A 27,037-nucleotide genomic window follows, 5' to 3' on the forward strand; every position below is an offset into this window, starting at 1 on the left:
ATTCCCTGCCAGGCCAGGCTGATGGCAGCACCCGGCACCTTCTCGGCTGCTTTTCAGGAGTACCTGCGGTACCTGGCACTGCAGGAYTTCCCCTGCAGCCTCGGCAGCTGGGTAGGGGTTCGGGGGGCACAGCTGTGGGACGTGGCATGAGGCTGCCACTGCCTCTCCTCTCTCCCTCTCTGCAGAACAAATCCCGCCACGATGCCCGCAGGAGCCCCCGGGCAGAGCCAGCGGGGCTGGAGGAGGCTGTGCTGCTGGGAGAGGAGAGCCCTGAGGCACGGCTGGATCTGCTGAGAGATGGGCACAGCCCCTGGGCACTGCCCCCCGACTGCAGCCCCCAGGACCGGCTCCTGCGGGAAGTGGCCGTGCTGGCACCTGAGCTCCTCCACGGCTCCAGAGTGTTCCAGGTTCTCAAGACCCTGCAGCTGGTTGACAAGGGAGTAAGTGCAGCTGCTGGTGCCCATAAAGCTGTGGGCCAAAAAAACGTGTCTTCCTGCTGGGAGGGAGAATTTCCTGGGAAAAGGACACCTTCCCCATCCCAGGGTCTTCCTGGGTGCTGCAGCTGGAGTAGCTCCCTGCAGCCTCCCCAGGTTGCTGTGCCAATTTGTGTGACATGAATGTCACGTGGATCAACGCGTGTCCACATCACTCTGGCCACAAGGTTCCTCAGGGACACGTTGGCCAAACCCGGCTCTTTGCAGGTGGAAGAGGTGGATGAGGGTCTGCTGAGGTTTCAGCAGCTGGAGGAGCTTTTCCTGAGTGCCAACTGCATCAGCAGAGTAAGCTCAGCCCACCTGCCTCGGACTTTGAAGGTGAGTGAGCAGGTGTGAGAAGGGGCAGGAATTCCCATCTGGGAACACCCTGCAGGCCAAACAGCTCGAGGGGATGCCAGGAACAGCTCATTGCAGAGGTTTTTGCTGTTCCCTCTGTCCTGGGCAGGTTCTGGTACTCAGCTGCAATGCTTTGGGTGATCTGCAGGACCTGTGTGTGCAGCCACCCCCAGGGCTCCAGCACCTGGGACTGGGGTACAACCGGCTGTGTGGCCCTTCCCAGGAAAAGCACCTCACTGTGGATTTCTGGTAATTCTGCAGGCTGAAAGGGAAATGGGCAGATGGGAACCTCAARCCATCGAGGTGGCCCTTTTTGGGAAATTACAGCCTTCAGAAGGGTTGTTTCTTTGCTCTGTACCCACTCTCTGTGCAGAGCAGTCTGTCTCTGCTGTCTTCTGTCTCATGCTCAGACACTGCCTTGGTCCTTGGCAAGGTGTGGAATGGGGAAATCACCAAGGAACTGCCTTGAACCCCTGTCTACCACAGTTCCCTTTTCCCTGGGCAGCCTCATTTTTCCATGTCCTTCCTAAAGCCCCTGCTGGAAGTCTGGAAGGATCTGAAGCATAGACTTTGTCATCAAATGGCACAGTGGGGTCATCAGTGGATGCTAAGGAGATGTTTTTTGTTGTGGGGCGGACTGGCAATGGACTGTATGGCTCAGGAATTTGGAACTGGGATTGAGATTGGATTCCTCAGCTTGACCCAATTTGCACTGGGGAAACATGATTTTTGTTTCTGTTTTTGCCCCAGGACAGTAGCTCTCTGTCCTCACATGGGTTGCTGCTGCCTTACCCTCTTCCTTGGGTTTTCTCCTTAGGCCAAACCTCATCTCCCTTGACCTGAGCTTTAACAGCCTGACAGATCTGCTGGAGCTGGTGTCCCARCTATCCACTCTGCCAAAACTCCGCATCCTGGTGCTCCAGGGGAACCCACTGGCTCTCCTCCCTGCTTACAGAGGCTTCCTTGTGGACAGCCTGCCCAAGCTGTCCTACCTCGATGGCATCCAGATATGGCCTGACGAGAGGCTGCGCTTCCAYGGTTTGGCAAATCAGCCAGGTGAGCCCGTCCTCTGAGCCTGCCTGTGCTGACCTGTGGTTCAGGAGGGGGTTTTGCATTGTGGTTGAGCTCTGTMATTACAGTCGAGATAGTTTTAGCCTTGGTCAGGCCCAAGAACRGCCCATCCCAGTCCCAGCCTCAGCTTTGCTGCCCAGACACCCCCTGKTTTCAGACCACGTTTCCCTCTCGAGCTGTGACAAGAGGAACATCTGYACTGGGGAAGTGTCTGCACACAGCGGTGTCACCTCTCTGGCACATCCCTAACTGGGATGAGAGCAGGAGGCTGTGGACAGCTGGGATGGTCTCAATGAGTTTATGTGCTCGATGTGCTTTTTGGAGATGCAAATGTTAACCAGAGAGGTAGAGCAGCCMAGCYAGGGWGTGTTTGTGTGGCTTTGGAGTGACCCCACGTGGCAGTGGTTTGTCACAGCGTTTGCACCGAGGGATGCCAGAGGGTGTGACACGGGATCTGGAGGATTCTGCTTGCTCTGTTCCTTCCTCGCTCTGTGCTGTGCAGCTTCATGGCAAGATTGTCTCCCTTTCAGAGCTGATGAGTGAAGCACGAGTGGTTGTGAGCATTGGGGAGATGAAGGGACTCCCTGATCCCAAAGCTTTTCAGCAGCAGGAGGTTGACTCTGAGGGTCCGGAGATCACCTTCAGCTACTACGTGACCTATGAGTTTGTGGAGGCAGAGGAGCTCAAGAACGGGGGCAGCCCTGAGGTTGGTGCTTGATTGTGCTCCTGGAAACAGCCACAGCAGGGAGATCTGCATCTCCAGGCTGTGGGGTGATGGATCTGGGCAGTGCTGGGGACAGGATTCCCATGTGGCTGCATCCAGCAGGACAAGCCCCAGCTGCCCACATTCCACATCCCCCTGGGGAGCCCAGAGCTCTGCACATGGGAATGCACTCACAGCCCTCCTCCTGCTGATTGTGGCAGACCCTTTCCCTGGCACTGATTCCCCTTCTTCTCATGAGGGTGGGCTGGGGAATAGGGTTTTGGAGACAGCTGTGCCTCAGAAACACAACCAGACCTCCCTCTTTTCCAGGTAACAGAAGTCTACCAGAGTCCCCCAGTGGCCATGCTGGATGTGGACAGTTCTGCTCAGGACACAGGAGAAATAAGGAACCATCAGGAGCCCRCAGCCACAGAGGAGCCCAAGGCACACTCTGGTAATGAAGAATTCTAGATCCTCTGTCCTGTCTCTCAGGGCAGGTTTATAGCTCTTCCTGGGATGTGGTGGCATCATCAGGATGTCCCTCTCAGTGTCAGCTGGGACTGATGCAGGATGACCGGGTTCCAGCTGTGCCCTGGGAGTCCTTCTGTCCTGGGGAAAGAGAGGTTTTCTCTGAGTTTTGTGTGTATCTACACAGYAAAGGTGCTTGCCACCCCTGAACAGCCCTGGGCACCCACCATCGACTGGAGCTACCAGAARGAATACATTGTCAAGGATTTGGTGGGACTGAAGTCCTGCCTGGAGGCTGGAACAGTTGTTTCTGTTGTGGAGGAGAAGGTGAGGGCGTGGCAGAGCTGGATTTAAAGGGGGAAGAGCTGCTGGGAGGCCCAGCAGWGGCATCGTGTTCCCACTGGGATGGCAGTGACGTGGGCCAGCTCCTCTCCCCGGGCAGGTGCTCTCATGGCCCTTGGATGCTGATGCAGAAGAAAACGCTGCCACAAAAAAGAAGGAAGGACAGGAGCTGAAGAAGAAYGGTGCCAAGGTAGGGTGCTAGGAGAAAAAAATGACCAAATTTTACCTGAGTATATTAATGGGAGAAGCAGGACCCTTCTCCTGGATCAGTTTGATGTGTCAGRGTCACCCCTCCATCCCAGACCTCTCCTAAAATCCCCCCTTTCTATGGGGGAATACACACTTTGGCTTGGCTTCAGTGGTGGGGTTCGGGTTTCTTTCAAGGGGCTGGGTTGGGRTTTCTTCTCTCTGCTAAAGGGACCCCAACCCTCTGCAGAGGTCTGTSCCTGCATCCAAGGACAAGCAGAAAAACAGGAGGAGGCAGCAGCGGGATTCTGGTGATTTCCGTGGTGATCCTCCCRTTCTGAACGTTCGCCGTGATCCTCCCATTCGGAACATCCTGGGCACCAGGAGGGTCGCCTTGGAGACCCTGCTGGCCACTGAGGACACGGTGACAGCTGTGTGTGACTTTGGGATCCTGATCCCCGAGAAACCACCAGAACCACCAGCGCTGGAGGAGAAGGAGGAGAAGGAAGAGAAGGTAAGGAGCATGTCCCAGGGGTTCAGCAAATGCTGGGGTTCAGCAAATGCCCWCGCTGGCCTGGGCATCCATCCATGCATGCATCTCTCAGTTCTCCTCTCCCCAAAATGAGGCAGAAATAGCCCTGCCTGACCACCATGCATCACTGCTGCTGTGGTTATTTAAGGCCAGTATTAGCAAGCAGTGCTGCTACTTTTTTTGGGCCTAGGAAAAAAATGAGTTTATTTTTCCATTTGAGAATGTGAAAGCAGTTGCTYGTGCTTCCTCTGGTGCTCTGTCTCAGCAGGGCAGCTGAGAGCTGTATCAACACTTTCTGTTTGCTGGATTCTGTTCTCTGAGCAGCCACTCTYTCCTCTGCCCCTAAAATCCYRGTGACAGCACCCAGATGGTGACAGCTGTCACAGGACTGAATGAGGACACTGAGTTTCAACACAGCCTCAGTGTGGAAACATCTCTTTCCACAGGAGGTGAAAAAAGGCAAAGAGAAGAGCAAAAAACCCAAAGCAGAGAAAGGAAGTCAGGCCAGCCGGAAAACCACGGCGTCTCCCAGAGGTGACAGAGGCTGGAGCTGGCGGGGCACAGGGTGGTTGTGTGTGTGAGAGAGCAAACAGGAGCAGGGCCCAGCCACCCTGCCAGCTCCAGGAGCAGGGACTTACTCACATCCTGAGCTGTGAATGCACACATTGACTGTGGGGCTCTCAGGGCAGACACAGCCAGGACTCAAAACCGGTGTCTGCACCAGCACCGAGGGTGGGCTGTGCTGGGAGACACACACCTACAGCACCCTGTGCCAGGGGAGAAGGGCAAAGCAGAGTCTGGGTGAGAAAAGTGCTGCCCAGTGTGTCGGCTGCCAAATGTGGGCGGTGGCGTGGGCGGGCAGCTGGGGGAGGGCTGCCTGGGATGCATAATGAGCTCCTCATCCATTGCCAACTCGCATCTCAACCGCTTTGCAGACAGAATTATTATTCTCTCTGTTTGGAGATGAGATGCACAGAGAGCCCCAGGTGCCCCAGCCAGCCCATGGCAGGGTTGGGAAGGGATCCCAGTCTGCTGTCACCCACGTGTGTGTCCCCTGCCTTCACAGTGCAGAGCTCAGGGCTGCTCAGCCAGCAGTTGTTTAATCTGCCAGACCAACCTCAGCCTGCCTACTGCAGGTTATTTTTCCAGCAGTCTTGTTTTTGACTGCAAAAATAGCTGTGCCAGCACATCAGAGGGGTAATACAAGAGCAGGAGGAAGTGGGAGAGGGAAGGAGTGGCCAGGCAGCCCTGAAAAGCTGCTCATGGGTCAGGGTGGGCATGGAGAGGGCCAAACCTCCCAGCACTGGAGACACCAAAGGAGCCTTGTTTCCCTGCTCTGGCATCAGATTTAAGAGTGCAATTAASCTCCTTTCCCAAGAGCTCCAGGCTGCTTTCTTGCACCCCATCACCCACAGCCAGGTCCCCATCTTTGGGGAGGCTCTCAGAGCTCTGCAGTCCTGGGCTGTGTCTGCATTCAAGGAAGCCTGAAGCCTGAAAAGAAGAAAACTCCCTGAGTTTCTGTCTCCCACGAGCAGAGGTGTATTTGCAATCCATGCTCAGCCTGAAGCAGGCAGCTGCTGTCAAAGAGCTCAGATTCAGCAGTGGTTGTTCCTTCCTTCCTTCCTTCCCACCCTGGTGCGTGGTCAGTGCATGTGAGAGGTTGAACGAGATGCTGTGGTGGCACAGAAATGCTGCTGATGTTGCAGGAAACCCAGAGCAACGAGAGACTCATGTTTAATGTGGTGTCCCCGTGTGCCTGTGCAGGTGGGGGCCATGAGGCCGCTGAGCACGGATTTCAAAGCACAACTGCAAAGTTTGCAGTGCATAAAAACCAGCTGCCCCCACAGCTTGCTACACCCCGTGTCCCATAGCTGTGACTCACCCCAAGAACACCCCAATTGTGGTTTGGGGGGGTGCTGGAGCCCTGCTGAGTGCAGTGTCTGCACATCCTGCCTGCCCTGTGAGCTGCCAGGCGTACCAGGGCCGTTTGGGCTCATCACCTGGGGACCAAGCACCTCCTTGAAGCTGTGACAGTGGCCATGCCCTGGGGGACAGGGGACAGCTCCCAGCCGTGTGTCCAGCAAGGCTGTGCAGGGACCRGCACTCTCACAGCCGGGAGCTGAGGCTGATTTGCATCCCTCAGTCAGCAAATGCACACAAATAATAAGTCTTCTCAGAGGAATTGGGATCACTTCCAGACGGCTCAAAGAGGAAAGGCAGCGGGCTTTGTCACAAGTGAACCGTTTGCCCAGACATTGAAGGATGTCTTCAGAAGTAGTCTCACGTAGGTCTCATTTTACCCCACACTTGATTTTTCAGCATCCTTGAAATAATCTATTTTTGCATCTTTTTTTTTTTTTTTTTTTTTTTTTTTTTTTTTTTTTTTTTTTTTTTTTTTTGGTCCTACAGCAGTTTTACACCAAAAAGTGAGGTTACACCTGGGTTAATTGCCAGCCTAAAGATGCTCCTTGTGCTTCTTACCCAAAATCATATTCAAATAGATTTCCCTCGAGGCCCAGCAGTCAGTGCTGACACTGTGGGCWGTCCCCCTGCACACTGCTGCTTTTAGGATGATTTACCCTCTCAAAGACAGTGATAAATGTGCTTCTTTCCACAGGAAAAGCCAAAAAAAAGAGCTCAGCTGAAGTGGAGGAAAGTCAAGTGCCGGTGCCGCTGACGGTTCAATTCCAGATCCAGCTGCTTCGGTGGCCCTTGGCGGACAATACCCAGAGCCAGGGGGACGAGACCATAACAGTGGGGAAATCAAATGCCCGTAGCAGAACCGTGAGTAGGAAATAAAAGGCACGGGAACGCTGCGTGGAGCCTGGTTTAGCCGAATCGCCAGCGCTGGGAGATGTCCCGGGGTGGTCTGGCGGAGGAAATCCAGCGGGCACGGGCTGTAGGGTGGATGTGCCGTGCCCCGATGGACACGCTGCCCCGGTGCCAGCCCTTCGCATCCTCTGCMGGCGGGCGGGGCACGGGAGCTGCGGGGCGGGGCGGGGACGGCGGCAGCTCCCGGTAAATCGGGAGGCGGCTCCTCCGCACGGCGGAGCGGGGGTTTTGCTGTGCGGGATCACCGTGGAGCGGCGGCTCCAGCCCGGTCTGCTCGCCCCGGCGGGGCCGGGGGCTCCGGACCGTGCTCGCCGGCAGCACCGAAGGGGAAGCGCCGAGACACGTCCCTGCCCCGCGTGGGAGGGACCGGCACATCTYCATCTGCCTGCCCGGACCCGTCCTGCGCTGGAGACTGCCATGTATCCCAGGATTAAAAACCTCTTGATTTACACCTTCTCCATCACGCTGCTGGCCTGGGTGTTTTACATGAAGAAAGAGGAGAAGCTGGCAGCATCGCCGGCTGAACAGAAAGTGAATGTAGCAGAKGACAGGCTCCAGCCTCCGGTTCTGGACAGCGCCGAGCGCAGCAAGTGTTCGCCCAACTTCACCTTTGCCAATTCCTCTGCCGCCCTCCCGGAGCCTCACCGCGTGTTCTTAACCTACAAGCACTGCAGGAACTTCTCGGTCCTGCTCAGGCCTTCCAGGTGTAGCCAAGAGATGTTCCTCCTGCTGGCCATCAAGTCCTCYCCCATCAACGTGGACCGGCGAGTGGCCATCAGGAACACCTGGGGGAAGGAGGCGTCCATCGSGGGCAGGCGCATCAGGCTCGTGTTCCTCCTCGGCCGCTCCGACGCCAAAATCCAGGTGCAGCCCCTGCAGCAGCTGCTGGCTTATGAAAGCCAGGAGTTCGATGACATCTTGCAGTGGGATTTTGTGGACAATTTCTTCAACCTGACCCTCAAGGAGCTGCATTTCCTCCGCTGGTTCACAGAGGAGTGCCTGCACGCCAGGTTCGTGCTGAAGGGCGATGACGATGTGTTTGTCAACACTTACAACATCGTTGAGTTCCTCCGGGAGCTGGACCCTGAACAGGATCTCTTTGTTGGGGATGTGATTGCCAAYGCCCGGCCCATCAGGAACACCAAGGTCAAATACTTCATTCCAGAGCCCATGTATGGAGCCACCTTCTATCCTCTCTATGCAGGAGGAGGAGGCTATGTGATGTCCAGGCGGACAGTACGCCGCCTTCAGAGCACCGCAGAGGACATGGAGCTCTTCCCCATAGATGACGTRTTTGTGGGAATGTGTCTGGCAAAGATGTCAGTGACCCCGAAGAACCACGCTGGCTTTAAGACTTTCGGGATCCAGAGACCTTTCAATCCTTTTGATCCRTGCTTGTACAAAGAGCTGATGGTTGTGCACAGACTGAACCCGACCGAGTTGTGGATCATGTGGACGCTGGTGAAGGATGACAGCATTAGGTGTGCGGTGTCGGTGACACACAGCTACAGGAGGGGCTGGAAAAGGAGCTACTGATGAGCCCAGCGGGGTTGTGGCCKGTGCCAGGGTGTTCAAACTAAAAATCAGGTCGTGGTAGAGATGTCTGTTACTAACAGAGCGCGCTGGAGCCGTCGCGGTTTGGTTTGCAGTGAGTCTTTTTCTGTCGGGGTTGCTTGAATGGGTTGAATTGTCACGGGGTGTGGCCRGTGGCTGTGTGACACACGGCACAGGGGACCCGGCTCCTCCCGGCCACACTGCAGCCAGGGGGAGTCACAAGTGCCCCTGCACTGGTGTCAGACTGCCAAAGTCAGCCTCATGTGGGGCAGCCAGTGATGACTAACGAGTGACAGAGCATTTGAAATTTACTTGAAGGGGTGGAASAAAAGCCAGTATGTCCTGCTGGGTCTGCTGTGCCAGGGCAGCAACCCCACAGCTCCTATCAGACAGCAGGAGAAAGGAAGTGGAGTGGGGAAGAAAAAGCTTAAAAAATACATGGCCTTAACACAGCAGTGATAATGATCTGAAGGACTGGGCTCTGCCTCAAGCCCTTTGGCTTTTACAGAAGCTCATTACTGGTTTACATGCACTGGAAACTTTTGCACAAACACTTTCTGATCTGGTTTGAGAGGAGCAATATATCTTGAATTACTGTGATAGGAAGACTGGCTGTAGCTTCCTATGTCGTGTGGGAGGTGCTTGGTTTCTCATTGTTGTTGTAATGTGGAGTATAAATAAAATAGTTTTGAAAAGTATTTTCATGGGAATATTCTTAGGTCTCYTGAAAACTAAGAGCCCTGAAAGCCAAGAAAGGTTGAGATCTGGTGCTGGGTATTTGCACTAAAGAGGATAATGTTATATGGAAATGGATATTTGCCACTTCCTTTTCTGTGAGCAGCTGCTGTTCTCTGCCCTGTCTGGAAAAGATGCATTGACACAGAAGTGATTAATCTGAACGTGCTGGAGTTGCTAATTTGAGAAAAGATCAAATAAGAACTAAGCTTTGGTGGTACTTATGTGAAGCTTATCAGTGTCAGGGTGTCCTGCTGCTAGAGCAGAAGCTGCTGTGGGTGAGCAGGAAGCAGCCTGGAAGCCTTAGGAAAAAAAGAATGAGTAAAGAGAAGTGTGTGATTAGAGAAACCAGACCCTTTGTGCTGTGCTGCTGTATTTGCTGTCTCCAGTGCCAGCTGCCCCACATCCATCCCCCACCAGATGGGAGCTGGAGCTTTCAGAGGTGCCCAGGAAGTGCTGCCACGAGGTTCTTGCTTGTCCTATAGACAGGGACACCCCGAGAGCAGAGAGGAGGAGCTCTCAGAGGGGCTGCTGCCAGGATTTGCATCCTCAGCCCTCTGGAGCACCCAGGATAGCTCTGACTGAGCCCCAGGCTCTTGGGCAGAAGGTGCCACCTCATGTGAGCTGTTTCAGTGTGAGGTGTGAGTAGGGGTTTGTCTCAAACAATTGGTGGGTGTCCATCCTCAGTGTGATCTTGTGCAAGCTGCTGCTGTGTCTTTGCTGCAGCTCCACGGATTAAATAACTGTAGCTGAGAAAYTGCCTGTGTGTAGTTTGAGCTGTGTTGGCTTTGTAAACAAGGCCGAGTGTCAGCAGCAAACCCCAGGTTCTGGGCACTGCTGCTGGTCCTGGAGAGGAGAATGGACAGAGCCAGCACCGTGGTGCCCTGTGAGCTGCTGTGCCAGCATTTCTGTGATCCACTCGGTGATTCCCAGAGCAAACTCGGGAGCACAGAGCATGATGTCATGTCTGTTGTGGGCTGAGGTGTATGGGCTAATCCCCAACTGGCAGCTCTCACTTCCTGACMAAGGTGAGGGACTCCCTTCTGCCCCGTTTTGGAGGTGATGTGGAGCCATCCATGCTCCTCACCCCATTTTGACCTGACTGGACTGACTGGCTGGTTCCAGTCACCTCAGGCTGGATGCGTGTCGAACAGATCTTGGGAAGGAAGCACAGGACGTGCAGTGAAACAAGAAGTGGGATCACAGCAGGTCCTGAAAGGGGAAGAGGGACTTTTTGGTGGCTTTGCAGGCTCCTGGCAGTGCCATGCAAACATCTGAGTAGAGYTATTGTGGCATCCTGAAAGGTACACAACTTGTTTGTGTGCTCAGCTCAGGGCTTGGCAGATGTTCTTCAACCTCACAAGGTACCAAATGAGAGCAGCTGTGGTTAGAGGTGACCTGAGGGTGCATTTGGCTCCTGAGGGTTTGGCTGTGCCACCACTCAATAATCCTCTCATCATGGTGGTTTTTTCCCTAATGCTGCAGCCCAGAGCTGTGCTTGGCATAGCAGACACAGGCAGCTCCCTGAGAGCTGAATTCCAGACTGCACCACCCTCCTTGGATACAGCAGCACCCAGTGAGGAGCATGGAAGGATGGTTTACTCATTTTTTTGTTTTTTTACTACTTAATCTATAAATGAATGGTGCCATGCACTGAGATTGCATTTGTTCCAAAGGCAGCCCAAATGAGACACAATTTATGCTGCAGGTAAGAAAATTCCTCATCGGGCACAACTCAATTTAGTAACAGCAACCTTGACACAGATGCAGAGCATCAGATGCTGATTTGTACTGAAAAATCTTTGATTAATGGGTGTTTTCCCACACAACCTGGCAGATGGGGATTAACTGCTTCCAATCACGAGTGATAAAGTTCYAGGGGATGCTGTTCTACAAAGCAAATTTCACACCAGCTGTCAAGTTAGGAAGTCAACAGAGTGAAAGACACCTGTGGTTTTGAAACCTGCAGTGAAACATTAGGCTTGCAAAAGAAATAATTTATTTCCTCAAACTTGCACTGGAAAGCATTCAAATATGTAAAACTCTTTCCCTCGCTGCTTTGTAGAACAGTACACAGCAGCTGCCACAACAATTTTGTTTATAACCACGGTATCTTAAAAATCAAACCTCCTCTTTGCTTCCTGAGGAACCTCCCCCAGAGAYGACTCTGGGTGAAGTTGCTGTGCTGAACAAAACTGCACCAAGAGCCTGGGTGACTCCATGGGATATTCTCAGCTCTAGAACAAACATTTCCCCAATTGCAGCTCAGTGTCATTWGGTGCAGCTGCCAACTCAGGTTAAAAACTTGTAAATTCAAATAGAAAGCAYGGCTTAATCTCTTCCCCAAATGGACACTCCCACAAAAAGCTRCTTTTGCACAGTTTAATACAGGCATCTCCTCACAGGCATCATTTACAGGTTAAAAACAAGGATCTTTAAATATACTTCTTTGGCTGATCCCTAATGAGCTCCCACAAACACACCAAAGGAGCAGCAGAGACACAATTAACACCAGGCCATCCCTGATAACAGTCTTCACATTTGCATAGATAAACAAATAAATGAATCCAAAAATATTACAAACAAGGTAAGTTACAAACAAAATTGAGGCCTTCCAAATACTTGATTTGTAAAGCAATCCATTCTGGGGGAAAAAATGGAATCACAGACTTATTTCAGCAGTTTTACACTAATTTGTGAYTGACCCTCAGTCTTCAGTTCAGTTCAGTCCTCCCGAAGGTAAGGGTCATCACCTGCATCTGTATTTCCCAGAACACCCTGTGGTGATGTAGAGTCCTCTCCTTGGGCTTTGATGAGTTCTTCTGTCTGAGTTTCAGCTAATTTGGTCTCTGCTTTCTGGGACAGCAGCCGTACCTCCTGCACCTGGGACTTGACCAGCTGGATGTGGCTGCGGGCTGTCACCGAGGCCTGGTCTGCACCTGAGGGAGGGGTTGACACTCTGGGTTAGAGGAGCACAGGTAAGGAAAGGGCTGGGATCAGCACCTGCTTTGCTGGGGTTTGATGGCTCTTGGGCTGTGTTAATTTTCAATGTATTTACTGTTCATTTTCCTCAAACCACTGGTCTTTTCCAGGAACTTATAGAGTTAGGGGTCTCTGTATGCTTTCCCTCCCTTCTTCACTCCAGTAACTTTACCCATTTACCATAAACAAGTTCATTATTCAGCCTCAGAGCTTTTCTCCAGGGAGAAAAGACCAAAATTAGTACCTTTTCTTTTTAAATATAACTGAATCTACACCCCCCCCAGACAGCCTTATTTCTATGGCGCCCAGAATCATTTTTGAGCCCTGCATTTAAAAATGACTGAGTATTTTTGGCCGTGGTTGGTCTTGACCTAAACCACATGTGAAGTTTCCAGGCCTAATTCTCAGAACACACCTACAGACTTTTAGCCAAAAAAGGAATTTAAGTTCTCAACACCTCTAAAAAACGGGCACCAGCAGTCAGYTGTGATGTTAACTGAATGTACATTCTGTGTCTATAAAAAAGGGGCAGAGAGCTGCTGCTCGTGCTCACCAGACTGATACGCGGCCTCTGCCGCCATCTCCGAGAGCCGCAGCGCCGTCATCCAGCTGGATTCCAGCTTGAGGTATTCCTGCTGCTTGGTGGTCATCTAGGAGCAGGACAAAGWGTTAACCAGGAGTGACACACCCCAGAGCTCTCCTGAGCTGTGGTGTGAGCAGGCTTTGAGAGGCAGATGGATTTGTTTGCTTACATCCACTCTGGCTCCTATGACCACCTGCCAGACTGCATCAACCTCTTCTGAGTTCATTTTCCCCAGGAGGTTGGAGTATTGCTTGTAGAGAGACACCAGGGTATAAACTGCCTGTTTACAGGAAGGAATAGTTTATATAGAAGGAATCATTCTGCACAGTTACCATGACAACCTGCACAGCTCTGGCATTGTCTCAGTGTTACCTGGTGTTAATTAGCAAAATTACCCTTCATACTTGATGTGCTGACAAGGATGTAAACTGGAATGCAAATGCTTTACTCAAATTGGCACTTTATTTGTAAAATTAAAACTCTGTCTTSTTGTTTCAGACTTAAATATGGCTCACTCCRTTCTTCTGATSCAACTSAGTTCATGGCCTTAGAAAGGCAGAGAAGGGGAATAAAATACCCAAGAGCAGAGAACTCAACACACAGGTAATATAAATAACTTACTAAATTCTTCAGCTTCAGTTCTCAGTTGTGGGGTCATTTTGCCTTAAGTAAAAAGAGGGACTTTTTACAAAAGCATGGAATGGCAGGACAAGGGAATGGATTCACACTGACAGASAGCAGGGTTAGATGGGATGTTAGGGGAAAATTCTTGGCTGTGAGAGTGGCGAGGCCCTGGCACAGGCTGCCCAGAGAAGCTGTGGCTGCCCCATCCCTGAATTTATTCAAGGCCAGGTTGGATGGGGCTTGGAGCAACCTGGGACAGTGGACAGTGTCCCTCCTTATGGGAGTGGATGAGGTTTAAGACCCCTTCCAACCCAAACCATTCTGGGATTGTCAAATTTTAAACCCAAATCAACAGTTTAACACAACCAAAAAGAACTCATGCTGCTGTGTGATCCCCCACTCACCTTGGTGTACTCGGTGAGCGCCTCGATCAGGGCGTAGGTGGTCTGGGAGAGCAGCGTGGCTGTGCTGTCTGTCACCAGGGACACGGCTCTTCTGATCAGGGCATCRTTGCTCAGGGACCCCGAGCTCTGCTGCTGCAACACAAGAACACCTGAGTGCCCTCTCCACCGCCCTCCCTGAGATACCAACCCGACACAAAGGGGAGGAAAAGCTGCGAGGCTGCACTGCCAAGTTCTCCCTGAGGATGCAGAACCAGGCCAAATTGGGTTTGGGTGTAAAACTGAGGCAAGGAAAGTGTGCTGGGGATACCTCCACGACGGGGACAGCGCACAGGGCCACCCCCAGCCCCACRGCCTGGTGCCACCGTCCACTGGTGAGGCCTCGCTGCCGGACACTGGCCAGGACTGGGAAGCTGCGCCTGGAAGGGCAAGAGGCAAAGTTTAGCACCAGAAATGTCCCCTGTGTGGGGTGGGAAAGAGGGATCAAAGAGGAGARCAGCCAGAAGCTGCTCAAGGTGAACTTATCTACACCAGGCTTTTATGACACAGCTGTGTCAGTTTGTTTCAAATTCTGTATTGTTTAATTTTAAGTGCGAGAAAAGACAAGTACGGTAACTAGAGCATTATTAATACTTTCAGAGAGAAAATGTATGTTGTCTGGTACTAGCACACTGCTGATAGCCAGTAATACCGAAAAATAGGTTAAAAGTGGTGTGTGGTACATGCAGGTAAGAAACGTGACAGGTTTGTTACAATCCAGYAACACTTGGATCTCTGTGGCCAGTTTTATTTGCAACTCACGCTGTGYAAATGCCCTGGGATCAGAGTCTATTACGAAAATACTCGAGCAGAAAAACAGAAGCACAGAGCAATGAGAATTTTKTTGTTGTTGTTGTTATACWGCAATTTAATGAAAACAACCGGTCGGGYTTCCTTCTTTCATGCCGTGTACTCTTTAACCTACAGCCCGCTTGTGGGCAGGGCGGTGTGGGCAGTTCCCCCTCATCTTCTCCCCCCTCCCGCCGCGGTACCTGAGCACGGAGCAGCAGCACCGCAGCAGCCGCCCGCCCGCCGCCATCTTGGCCCGCCCGGCGCGCGGGAAGTGACGTCACGGCGCCCACCGCGTGTGTGGCCCCGCGTGGCGTGGGCGGGGCCGAGCGCGGCGCGTGCGCAGAGCGAGTCACGTGCCGGGTCCGTGAGGGGCGGTGGCGGGAACGGCGCGTGCGCGGCCGTGAGGGCGTTGGCGGGAACCTGAGGTGTGAGGGACTGAGGATGGGAATGTTCCGAGCGATATCCCTGAGTCTCCTCCAGTTACGGCCCTGTGGAGCATAAATTGTRTTGGGAGATACCCCATCTGTGTTTMTCAGAGATGYCCAATGTCGTGAGGGTCAGAAATAGGCAACGTTTTGCCCATTTGCTGGGAATGAGGAGGGGATTGTGAAATAGGGTCCTGCTTAACTGCTGCAAAATGGGGAATGTGTAAAAATTCTCTTTAAAATTCTCTTTAAGTTCTTTGGTGTTTGATCTTTGTAGCTTTCAAGCCTCRTCAACARTAAGATTTAGTTCATGAAACAGCAGATGACAGGCTGTAAGTGATGTTCAGGTATTAGAAAAACAAATTACTTGGCCATGGAATTGCATTGTTAAAGTTTGCGGCATGATGTGTTTCAGTGATCTTAGATCTGGGGAAGGTTAACAAAGCTTGGGAAGGATTTGGACACAAGGAATTTGGAATTTATGGGCCACAAAGACATTGGGCAGAACCCCCCAAGATAATGAGGAAACTAAAAACCCCACAGAACAGGCCAGCCTGTTTTAATGAAAACAATAGAGAGCAGCCCTCAGCAGCAGCAGATCTGCAGCTGAGACACCACAGAACGGCTTCCATGGGTGCTGCTCCTCACCCCCAGGTTGAATTCATTTCTTTGTTCTAAAGTACCTGATACTGCTTTGGTTTTGGATAGTGCCATGCTAGTGATAATCTCCACCTYCTCCAGCAAAGGCTTCCTGTGCAATTCCACAAAAAAAACCAGCCTTGGATCAATAAAATCTACTACTTTTATTTATAGCAAAAATTCCTATTCTCTCTCCTGTTCTCAGAGACTCAGTTGCTCAGCGCAGGTTACYGTACTGAGGCAGTGCTGTATCACAGGCACATCCTTCATCTCACTGCGTGTTTTAAACACTTGTTGAAAAGCCTGGCACTCCTGAGAGCTCCAGGTAACAACCCTGTAGCTGATGTGCTGTTGGTGCCCCGTACCTCGTAAAACTGCAGGGAGAGGGGAAGCTTGTACTAATTTGAAATGTCTTTTTTTCCAGGACTTACTTCTTAAAAGAATTAACAGTAATTTCTCTATGTCTGCCTTCACACCCTTAATGAGGCAGAGTAGGACAAGGCAGGACTTGTTTATTGTGATGTTGGAGTGCTGTTGCATCCCTGCAGTCCCCAGTGCTGCGCTCGGCAGAGTGGGAATCTCAGGAGAAAACTGCTGGGAGGCTTTTAAATAGTTCAGGGGACAGAAAAAAACATCCAGGAGACACAAAGAATCTGCGAGAGCCACAAGGATCTGTAAAGTGCATGCGCGTGGATACCTTTCCTTTTAACTTTTATTATTTTTACATAGGAAAATAAGCCTGTGATGAGGCCGTAGCAGCACAGARCTCTTGCAGGTTTGGCGCAGGGGGAAGGGGCATCCATCGCGTGTGCGGAGCTGCACCTCTGGAAAGCCCGTGGCAGCAGGAGCAGGGGCAGGAGCAGAGCTCTCATTTAAGCACCAGGAAATAGGTGGTCCAGCCAGCGAGCAGCAGCGCCCCGAGCAGCACCGTGTAGCTGAACAGCACGAAGGCCAGCAGCTCCCGGAGCACCTTGAGGAAGTGGATGGCGAAGGAGTCCGGCATGGCTCTCCCGGCTCCCTGGGGTTGGCTGCTCCCTGCTCCTCCGCGGCCTGGAAGCAGAGGGACAAGGTGAGTCTTCACAGCAGGGAGACCACCCTGCCCTGGGGAGATATTCTGTGATCAGGAGGGTTGGTGACCACCTGCAAGGTTGTTGTGACTGGTGTGGGCCTGTTTAGGGTCCTGCCAAGGTGTTGGAACAAAATTTGGGATTGATCAAAGTCTCCCAGGACTTAGAAGGAAGCAAATGGAAATACAGCCACAGGCAGTGGGCATGGCCGTGTGGGTGAGGCTGGGGGCCCTTCCAGAGTCCGGCTGGCTCCTGGAATTGCTATCCTGGGGCCGTGGCTGAGTGTCCAGGAAGAGTCAGGATCAGAGCGGCCGCTGATGGTGCATTACCAACAGCGTGTTCTGATCAAAGTGGTCAATTCCTCCAAGGAAGCCACCATTAATATTTAATTATATAATTGCATCTAATGGAGGTACTGGCACAAACTGAGCCTTTTGTTTAAGAATGACGAAAACTGAGGCTTAAATACAAGTTTTGCAGAGGCAAATATTTATATCTCTCGTTAAAAATAACCGTTAAATGGGAGACTTGGGATAAGATGCTTTAGAATTCATCTTCTAGCTGTATTTTATACTCTACATATGTACACATTGCTTTAGAAATGATTGCTTATTTGTTAGTTTAATTTAAAATCTGAACTTTTTCACTAAAGTTGCTGGCTTCTTAGATTTAAAGCTGTGAAACCCACCTAAAAAATTCTATCTCTTCAATTTGCATATTGTTTTAAATTTTGTTTGCAACTTTGTATGATCAAAAATATCCATGCTCTTAGTCAAACACATAAAGGGAGTTTAAAACCAGATTTAGGATAAAAACTAAAGGATTATTTCTCTTCTGAACAGCCTAAAGCTAGCTAAAGTAAACTGAATTTCTGTCCTGCCGCTTAGGATGTTTTTTAAATTGCTCTTGTGATAAAGAATTCACTTTTTCATGTTGTTAAGAGGTCAGTCATTCCGTTCTAAGCTCAGGCACATATATACAGTATAGGAGTTACAGCATTTTTGAACCAGCCATGGTTTCTCTGCTGTTCAGAGCGTTACAGTTTTCTGTCCATAGGCTGTGCGAGATTTCTGGTTATCTAGAAAGATGCTGATAAAGAAATAAACTGCTTACCCAGGCAGATGATGGGCTCTAGTTCGTCAAGTTGGTGCTTCTCCCTAGTTTTGTTCTGYGGCTGTCCCTTGAATTTCTGTCTTGCAGGGGGTTTGTGCTGTAGGCTGATCTCGCTGTGATCCGGGAGTAGGAGCTGAGGGTGTGTGTGCAGCCCACACGAGGACTGAGCTCTAGGTGTGGTCAGCACCGGTTATGATCCGACAGCGCCGTGGTGCTGGGAGCAGCCAACACTCCCCTTCCCTTGGGGGCTTTCAGCAACAGCATTTCCAGAGTTCCAGTGCCAGGGCTTGGAGTCACCAGATCAAAACCTGCATTTGCTGAGACAGGGGGTTTGCCTCTTACAAAAGGTTGTGGCATATTACACGTTTTATTCTGRTATCTTGAAGACTGCAGTGCCTTTTGCTCCACTCCCGAGCGCCCTGTGCTCTGTGAGCCACTTGGGGAGGAGGATGCTAACAGAGCTGTGGCTGGGACTGTGCAGGCTGAGCCAGAATCTTTTACAGAACTCAGTGAGGGCAGAAGGCAGCCTAATCCCTGCCCTGTCCCTGGGTACCTGCTGTAGTGTCACCCTTGCACTCCCTCCAAGGAGTCATCCTGACCTCTTAGAGCGTAAGTGCTGCAGCTCCTTTGCAATGGGGAAGAGAGCTGGTTTATTTTTTAGCAAAACTGCGTTTATTTATTAGCAAAACTGTGTTCTGATAATGTTGCATGAAAAGTGRAAGTCTTTTGGGGCAGATGTTGGGTAATGTTTTTTCTTTTTTTTGCAGTAATGCAGACAGSAGAAAGAAGGAAGATTATGTACTGCAAATCAAATCTCTTACCTACAAAGATATTATGATGGAGAAAATGGTCCCTTAATTTAATTAGGTTCTCTTGTTATCAAATTATTACCCGCATGGTCAGCAGGGCCTTGGACAGAAACAGAACATGATCAGCTGCTCAGGAAGCCTGTTAAATAGTAATTGCTCCTCCAGGGAATGGATCAACGTCAGGATGGCTTTTATTCTGTTGTTGAGTAGTTCCAGGAAGAGGCTTTGTCTAGGTGGAGTGGCTACATGGTTCTAGCTCAGTGCTGGTGCCAAAAAAAAAACAGGAGGCAGTGAATCAAGTAAATTAAGAGTTTACCAAGGGTCTGGTGTCAGCTCTTACCCAAAAAAGTTTTGCCTCCAGTGTTACTGACTCGCTGGCCAGGGGAAAGGTGACCCAGCCTTTGTGGGCTGTCCTTTATTCACCTGTGGTGTAGCTTTCAACACAACTCACAAACCAGYGTGATCAGTATTTCCTTAGGATTAGTTCAATTGTTAAGATTTAAAAAAATCTGGAAATTGTGATACTGCAAAGACCCTCAAGGCCAACCCAAGGACACATTAAGGAGTGCAGTCAGTTTCTTGCTCTTCTCTGCACAGCAACATGTAATTTTTGATCCAAAACTAATTCAATTTTCTTTTAAAATACTCTGAAATAAGCTATTTGCAGAGCAAGGCAATCCATGTTTGCTCTCCTTGCATCATTGAATTTGCAGCATGTTTTGGTTTTTTAAGTCAAGTCTGTCTGCAAATTGTCTCCCCACCTGAAATAGAAAGTCTCCATTGACTGAAATAATATTTTTCTTTAAAAGTCAAGAAATCCCACAAATATTTCTGATGTAGTATGTGARGTGGCAGAACAGAATCAAATTTTGCATGAGCCCTAATTAAAAACCACCTGGATGTTAGAAAAATACGTTTCAACTTCAGTAATTCAGCTATTCAGTTATCCTGGGTCAAGGAGACAAGGATACAGCTGCCACAGTGCAGGGATTTATTTTGTTTATTTTTGTATTCCAGAGAGAGAGAGAGTGTAAACACTTCCAAAAAAAAGATTAAATACATATTTTATTTTATTATAATATGCCAGCTGGAGTTAAACAGACAGAGGGGCTCCATGGAGGGTCTGACTTGGCAGAACTCAGTCTTAGAAAATAAAACAATGGATCAAACCCCACAGTCACAACTGTGACAACTTGGAAAAACTGAAACTTTTATTGGGACATATGCATAATAACTAAAGCCGAAATGTTTGACAGTGATTTAAGAGTGTGATTTAAGGGGAGGAGCAGGCTTTTTTTTAATTGTCTTTAACCATTTCAGAGTGAACTGCAGTGTGGAARTCACCAGTGGCACCTCTGGAGCCAGCAGCTGCCCCTTGCACACCAAGGACCCAGACACCAAGCCATGGAAAATTCCATTTTACAAGTCTGAGCTCTACAGCAGCTTGTGACAGCAAGTACCASAGTTTATAACCTGAGCAGGGGGGTGAAAAAAGTGTCTGTTTTAAACCCACTGTTTACTGYTCTTGCTATTTTGGGCCCAAGTCCCACACAGGGAGTGTTTGTGTGTCTTCAACCATAAGCTCAGGACACACTGATGTAATTCAGACTCTGGAGGAGCTTTCCAGAGTCAGGTGAGTGTACCTAGGACAAACAAATCCCCTCACCACAATCCCTTCACGGAACAAGTGAAGTAAAATGCTTAAGGATTACAGGTGTAGCTGTGTACAGATTGCATCCATGGAATGTATCGGGCACCACAGAGAGACAAACAGTCTGGGAGTATTGGTATGAAGTCAGGAATAGAAAACATCCTCCTCAGCACCTTAGGAGGGTAAAAAGCAATAATCCCATCTTCCACCAAAGCTAAACGGAAAAAAAAAAGCAGCCATTTGCCAAAGAGAAAAACCAGGGCCCRTTCCCCCAGCGCTTGGCTGCCAGGTCAGACCATGATCAGGGATCTCTCTTTCCCATTGTTTCCCACTGCATTCCAAGCCTGSTTGTCTACTTGGAAGTTCCACAGACAGCTGGAACACAAGTGCAGAAGGGATGAAGGTAACTGGATCACAGGCTGCTCTCAGGAGAGTTTCCTTCAGTGCCGTGTTCCTCCGCCGGAGCAGCCATGCCAGGAGCAGCAGCTGACGTGCCTGTGTCACACAGGGCCTCTCACATTGACAGTCTCTCACCACACACCCTAGAAMGGGGCGGGCTCCAGTTTTTCCATCAAGGATTTGATCCAGGTTGTTCCATTGATCAGTTTTGTAGTGGCAATGACGTACTCTGTGCCTCCATCCTCCATCTGGGACAGAAATCTCAGCGCGGCGATTTCTGCATAGGTGACACCTCCCAGGAAGAACACCAGGGTGACTCTGTTCTCACCGTGCTGACCTGTGGGTTCACAAAGAGTTCCAGGTTAGCTTGAGTTTGATTTTTACAGCCCTGSTGCATCAACTGTCAATCAAACTCAAATGACCTGAATTAGAGCAGAATCGTATTGTGTGGAATAGCAGGATGGGACATAGAAATCCATGCTCTGCTCCCAGCTCTAAAGTCACTATACAGGATGTGCTTCTAAAGTCACTATACAGGATGTGCTTCTCTTTGCCCAGACTTAACGTGCAGTGATGCTGACCCTCTTTCACATAACGTGACTTACAGAAGCCTGGACTCTGCCTGCCCTGATTTCAGTTCACTGCACTCCACCCTCAGAGAGACACAGTTCCCTGTAAACCACAGGAAAACAAAACCAAACTCACGCTTTTTCTGAAGGCCTGTGGGTAGCTGCTGCCTCTCCTCAAAATGGGGCCCTGGCAGCATCTTTAAAACCTCCTCGATGCTGCGCCAGCCCGGCCGGGCCAGCAGCTGGGCCAGGCGCACGCTCAGCGGGGCGTAGCCACTGTACACGTATGAGATGTCATTGGGATTCTGGGGGACACAGAGAGAGAGAGAGGGAGCAGCAGGTCAGTGCTACCTTGTGCTGCAAAACAGCCCCATGGAAATCACTACCGTTAAACAAAAAAGGTTTTCTGGCTGCACGTAATGCTGTAGTTAATGTTGAAGCACCTGTTTACCTGTTCATTAACATCATCCATCCACAAACGCAGYGTTTTCCTGATTGTTGGGTAGTTATTCCTGCCACCTGTCTGGGGCTTCAGGAGTCCAGCCTTTTCCAAATTGTTTAAGGTCAATATATGTTCATAGCCGTAAGTCTGAAATATGAAAAAATCACCTTTAATACCATGGCAATAACCCATGGCCAGTATTTAAAACAGAAAAAAAACCAAAGATGTTAGTTTTAAAAAGATGTTTATGGTTAATAGTTAAGATCTCTTTCGAGTTTAACCAATCTAGTGTTTAAATCATCACAGCAAAAAGGGCAGTGATATAAACCTCTGTATCTGTACGTTGTAACACACACAAGCACCTCCCAGGTAGCAGCCCAGACAGAAAGCCAGTGCTCCCCCTGTGCACATTATTTAAGTGTAAGATATGTCTGTCTAGAACTGAATTGTAGACCTGAGGATTTGATGTAGATTTTCTCAGGAATTTATTCATCCAAAGGTTAGAGCCTAACCTGGAGAATCTCTCTTTTGTAATGGTCCAGAACCTTCTGCTTCAGCCCACTGTTGCACACGGATTGCARGCAAACGAGACGCAAGATCTTGATTAAAGGATGTTTTTGAGCTATGCAGTCTTCAATGTAATTGTTAACCTACAAATAAAATACATACACAATTATTTAAAGAATTGTTAAAGTGCTCGTAAGACCTGGAAATAAAGATCTAGTTTTGCCTGTATCACCGAAACGGCAAGAAAGAGGAGCAGCTGCTCTCCAGGCAGCTCAGGACCATCTGTACTGGTTCCACCTGAGCTCTCCCTAGAGCATGTCAGCTCCACATCAAGCACCCCAGCTGTGCACAGTTACACTACAGGCACCGACAGGTAACTCTGAGATGCACATCACTGGACATCATCTAGGTCAGATGTTTCCTCTCCCCAAAATATCCAAATGGAAAAAACCCATTTTTTTAAGATATAAGAGGCACTAGTTGTCATTATCTACTTACCTTGTCTGTGTCTATTCCAGACATGAACTCTTGCTCCACTGTTAAATTATCAAAGAAATCTTCAGATGCTTCAGGAAGAGAATGAAAATCAATACAACAGCAACTGACAGCTTATGTTTTACATTTAACATTTCAGCAGAGATGCACTGGATGGAGCAAAGCCAGCCACGTTTTGCCAGACTGAGTGATGTCCATCAAGTTACCTGGCATCCTGCTGGATTTAAATTATTTCTACTCACTGGTGATGTCTTTGATGAGCTCTGCGATGGAGGTGTGGTTGGCCAGCGAGCTCCTCGCCGCCTGCATGTGAGGCAGCTGGGACACAAACTGCTTAATCTCTCCAACAGTCTTGGCGTGGTGCCTTTCCTGCAGAAATCATCACTTGGGTTAGGCCTTGCTCACATTAGTAACACCAACTACATCATTTKATCATGAAGAACTGTTTTACTGCACTCCCTGTACCAGGGAAAGCTCCCTTTTTCACACAAGGAATTACTTTGCTGGCTAACATGGAGCTCTAGACCAATGCTGTCAAAGCTGGGAAACATCTTCCTTTGGAACTGAAAGATGCTGAGGAATTGGGCTGGCAGGGTGTGCCATTCACTGCTTGGTGCCAGCAGTGTYCCAGGTTTTGAGGYRGGATGTGCTGAAGCACCATGCARARTTCAGCTCYAGAGGTCTGCCATGCCTCTTGCTGMARCTTGGAATAAAAACAGTAATAATTTGACTCATGTGACRGATGTAAATGGGCAAGTGCAGGCACGAGAGTCATGACAGAGCCTGCAATTTAAAAGTCATCTGCTGCCAATGTACTGCTGTTTCATTATCACCTATTATTGCWGACAATTTCTTAAAATTATCTTTTTTTAACAAGCAGTATGAATAATCCATCTTTAGCACCTCCTGCACTAATAGTGCAGAAGCAGACATGCACTGGGAGATGAGGCTGAGCACTCAACATTTCAGTTAAGGTACCACAAYCTCATCTTAGATGTGGCAGAGGTGAAGGGGCTAAAAAAGCACCCCCAAGGAAATACAATCAAAGCATGAAACSAAGTTCTTTTGAGAGTCCCCATGAGGTCAGAAAAAATGAGATATGGGATCTCAGTTCATGAATCATCAACAGGATGTTTTCAACAAAACCACAAACGTTCCCTCCACAGCTCTCCAGATTGTCTAAGGTGACACATGAAAACCAATTTACAGTTCAAACCTCCTGCAAGACAACTCTGCTTTTCACATTTCTGTATTGTTTTGGATGCTGGCCATAATAGTCTGTGAAAGTACATTCTGGTGGTTTATTGCTTAAAGTCTTTGCTCTGCAGCCTGAAGGGAAAAGGACCTTTCAGTGAACAGGTAACAAGAGCAGCCWAGTGGAACTGATCAGCACACTAAAAATGAGCTTCTTGCAGAAGGAAGCAGCACCTGACTGTCCTGCAGACTGGAGAGCAATTCCAAACAGCACAAGGGTGGGTTAGGCAAGCTCTGAGCAGAGGGAAAGACCCAGAACAGAGGTGTGGGATAAATGATGATGCACATTACTAGGCTTCTTAAAAGGACATTTGACTAATACCTACTCAGAACAGTCCAAGTCGGGCTGACCTAGTGCCAGGGCAGGGGAACAGACTGGAAGGGTTTCTAAAGACCACCCATTTTTCCTCTGGATGGGGCATTACTGTGAGGGAGCAGCCTGAGCTGCCAGTCCCAGCCCTGCTGAACASACTGTGAATTACCTGATGGCAAGAACCACCCAAAGGATGCACCACAGGACACAGGCCTCACCTCAAAGGCTGCTGAGATAATCTTGGCTTTCTTGCTCAGCACTGAGCCCACAGCGTTGAAATTCTTGTCTCGGATTTCGGCGTAAAGCTCTTCTGCAGAGTTCAGCTGGAGCTTCTTGGGTTCCGTGGGGAGATCTTTCCCACCCTCACCCTGCTTCTTCGGAGCAAACTTCTCAGGAGGGAGTTTCACATAAGCTACCAAATGCAGARAAATAACCCTTATAAGGACTGGAATCTCATCACCAGAAGTTAAGATTAGCAGGCTGTGAAAATATGTCCCCTGAGCTGGAAACAGCTCTGATCAGCAAAGCAAATATAAACACTCAAACCACTTAGTGCCTGCGTGTTAATTAAGAAGTCTCATTGTGCTCAGGCAGGGACCTACACAAACATCAGAACTCACTGTTCTGAATCCCATAGATCTCATCTATCAGTCCCTCGTACGTCAGCTGCGTGGCCAGCGGCGTCAGCAGGTCCACATTGCGGTCCAGCAACAGGAGGGTATCAAAAACAGGAAATATGGAATTCTGGCTCCCAGGGAACTCACGCTTCATCCTGATCATCATGTTGGCCACGTGCTGGAAGGAAATCACATGGTCTGGTTACGGTGCAGGCCACAGCAGGTGGATGTGACCTCTGGGCCCTAAATGCTTGTAAAGGAAGGGAATGGCAGGCAAGCAGCACAGACTGCCTGATGGATGGGACAGGAYGAGACTGAGAAAACAAAAGTCCTTCTCTGCTGCTTTCTGCCGCTCTGCAAGACAGTATACCCAAAGCACTGCACTGACCTCAAACTGCTCCCTCACCACAAAAGATGCCAATTAAACCACAGGTTGATCAGAGAGAAGCAAAAAGGATGAGTGTGTTTCATGGCTGAATTAAAAAACCCCAGAGGTGCATTTAACCAAACACTCCTTAAGGCAGTCCCAAAGAACAAGATGCATTTTTTAAGTCTCACCCGAGCACAGTCGCCCTTCCCAAAAATCTGCGGGATGGTTCCGTAGAGAGCCTGCAGCGTCATCAGCCCCTTTGCTGCATGGTACAGACTGGTCTGGTCACTCTCCAGGTAACATTCCTGAAGAAYAAGAGGGATTCTGATGGAAGTYGTCARTCCAACAGAGCTGCTTCCACAYAAACCACGCTGGCTCGTTGTGACAACCAAGTTTTTTAAGCCTTGGGAATGTTTCATTTGTGACCATAACACGAACCAGCAGCTGAAGCTAGGATGCAGCTTGGTGTAGTGACTGTTCCTTCAGTGTTTCATGTGAAAACACACAACGAAGTTCAGGCCTCAAGATCAAGCCATGTTTGCTCTGCAAGGTTTTGCCTTGCTGTGCACATCACCTGCAAACCCTGTGAGAGCTGTGGCACCAACACCAACATCCAGCACAAAACCACAAAGCGTTTTTCCTCAAGGACAAGAGGAGTGCTCACCTTGAAGGCGCTCTCGGACTCCATGGAGAGCAGATCTCCATCGAAGGGGATCAGGTCCAGGCTGTACTGCTCRCGGTGGATGAAGGAGCCCAGCACGCCCTGCTCCTTCAGCCACTGCTCGCAGAGGAGGCTGCGGCGTGGCACAAACAGGATGTGGAAGTCTCTCTGCGGAGAGCGGCCTCTGTCTTCCCTGGAAAAGCCACAGCAGGAGMACAGCCCAGGATCACTCACTGCACACGGGAGCAGCACAGACCAAGGGCAGGGGGCACTGGATTAGCACAAAACAAGAACACTGGAATATTACTGCCAACTTGCAGCTTTTGTGTGTCTGTGTCCAGCCTTGTGCAGCCACAGGTCTGACACCAGGGCAAGGGGACATGGCTGTCCTGCAGTTCCCAAAAAGCACAGCAATCCAAGCACAACTCATTCCAATGAGAAGGAATGTACACGAGGAGCACGCCCTGTGTATCACAGCCAAGGTGAAGCCCCCCTGCCCAGGYTGTCCTGCAGTCCCTCAAGCCCCAGAGTGCTGTGGTGCAGTTTGGTGTGTGCACATCGTTCCTCGCTCCCTGCACAGGTGTAACAAATCAGGTGGTGATTGAGGCCACACCTGTCCCTTCCTCACGGCCACCTGCCCYGCCCCGCCCTGCCCGCGGTACCTGAGCACATTGTCCGTGATGATGTCCATCAGCTCCAGCTTGGGCCTGACRAAGAAGATGATGTTCTTGACGTCGGCCGGGGGTAGCCGGCCTGGCTTGAGCGTGAACATCTTCTCCACCTCATGTTCCTGCGCGGAAGCACGGCGGTGACCCGAGGGCGGCAGCGCAGGGGCCCGGCCGCCTGYCCCCGACCCCCGCGGCGCTTACCTTGAGCAGCGAGTACTGCGCGATGAGCCCGAAGGGGCCGGTCAGGTACTCGTCCCACACGATGGCCTGCGGGAGGGGACAGCGGGATCAGAGCGGCCACACGCTGGACCCCGCGCTATCCCCTCAGCCCCGCCGTGCCCAGCCCGGTCCCCGCTGTCCCCTC

At 50.2% G+C, this 27,037-nt stretch overlaps 5 protein-coding genes across 6 annotated transcripts; 2 read left to right on the top strand and 3 right to left on the bottom strand.

Moving 5' to 3' along the window:
* The first annotated feature begins 21 nt into the window (after positions 1–21).
* On the top strand, positions 22–7,126 carry LRRC43 (leucine rich repeat containing 43). Its single transcript, XM_057377804.1, has 12 exons — positions 22–111; positions 186–440; positions 702–812; positions 940–1,079; positions 1,648–1,886; positions 2,432–2,607; positions 2,935–3,058; positions 3,260–3,399; positions 3,515–3,604; positions 3,851–4,114; positions 4,579–4,666; positions 6,750–7,126. Exons 1-12 carry the CDS (start codon positions 22–24, stop codon positions 6,929–6,931), a joined length of 1,899 nt encoding a protein of 632 aa, XP_057233787.1. The 3' UTR covers positions 6,932–7,126.
* Positions 7,127–7,135: 9 nt separating this feature from the next.
* On the top strand, positions 7,136–9,184 carry B3GNT4 (UDP-GlcNAc:betaGal beta-1,3-N-acetylglucosaminyltransferase 4). The gene has a single exon (XM_057377805.1). The coding sequence runs from the start codon at positions 7,382–7,384 to the stop codon at positions 8,498–8,500; it is 1,119 nt and encodes a 372-aa protein (XP_057233788.1). The 5' UTR covers positions 7,136–7,381; the 3' UTR covers positions 8,501–9,184.
* A 2,440-nt stretch (positions 9,185–11,624) lies between these two features.
* On the bottom strand, positions 11,625–14,931 carry DIABLO (diablo IAP-binding mitochondrial protein). 2 transcript variants are annotated; one of them, XM_057377800.1, is made up of 6 exons: positions 14,875–14,931; positions 14,154–14,262; positions 13,847–13,975; positions 12,988–13,098; positions 12,789–12,885; positions 11,625–12,192 (listed from the first exon to the last, which is right to left on the bottom strand). In XM_057377800.1, the coding sequence occupies exons 1-6, from the start codon at positions 14,919–14,921 to the stop codon at positions 11,978–11,980; spliced, it is 708 nt and encodes a 235-aa protein (XP_057233783.1). In that variant the 5' UTR covers positions 14,922–14,931; the 3' UTR covers positions 11,625–11,977. The 2 variants fall into 2 exon arrangements, with proteins under 2 accessions (XP_057233783.1, XP_057233782.1); XM_057377799.1 differs by having other exon boundaries at positions 13,847–13,978.
* Positions 14,932–16,241: 1,310 nt separating this feature from the next.
* Positions 16,242–18,091, bottom strand: LOC130580341 (uncharacterized). Its single transcript, XM_057377776.1, has 2 exons — positions 17,919–18,091; positions 16,242–16,788 (listed from the first exon to the last, which is right to left on the bottom strand). The coding sequence occupies exon 2, from the start codon at positions 16,739–16,741 to the stop codon at positions 16,607–16,609; it is 135 nt and encodes a 44-aa protein (XP_057233759.1). The 5' UTR covers positions 16,742–16,788; positions 17,919–18,091; the 3' UTR covers positions 16,242–16,606.
* Positions 18,092–19,461: 1,370 nt separating this feature from the next.
* On the bottom strand, positions 19,462–26,956 carry VPS33A (VPS33A core subunit of CORVET and HOPS complexes). The gene is made up of 12 exons (XM_057377775.1): positions 26,875–26,956; positions 26,668–26,795; positions 26,009–26,198; positions 25,533–25,649; positions 24,978–25,152; positions 24,576–24,769; positions 23,033–23,159; positions 22,794–22,861; positions 22,301–22,438; positions 21,798–21,935; positions 21,483–21,651; positions 19,462–21,114 (listed from the first exon to the last, which is right to left on the bottom strand). Exons 2-12 carry the CDS (start codon positions 26,775–26,777, stop codon positions 20,921–20,923), a joined length of 1,620 nt encoding a protein of 539 aa, XP_057233758.1. The 5' UTR covers positions 26,778–26,795; positions 26,875–26,956; the 3' UTR covers positions 19,462–20,920.
* Between the last annotated feature and the right edge of the window lie 81 nt (positions 26,957–27,037).

Source organism: Malurus melanocephalus, unplaced genomic scaffold, assembly GCF_030028575.1.
Source record: "Malurus melanocephalus ecotype Western Australia unplaced genomic scaffold, MMel_1.1 scaffold_325, whole genome shotgun sequence".
Lineage (NCBI taxonomy): Eukaryota > Metazoa > Chordata > Aves > Passeriformes > Maluridae > Malurus > Malurus melanocephalus.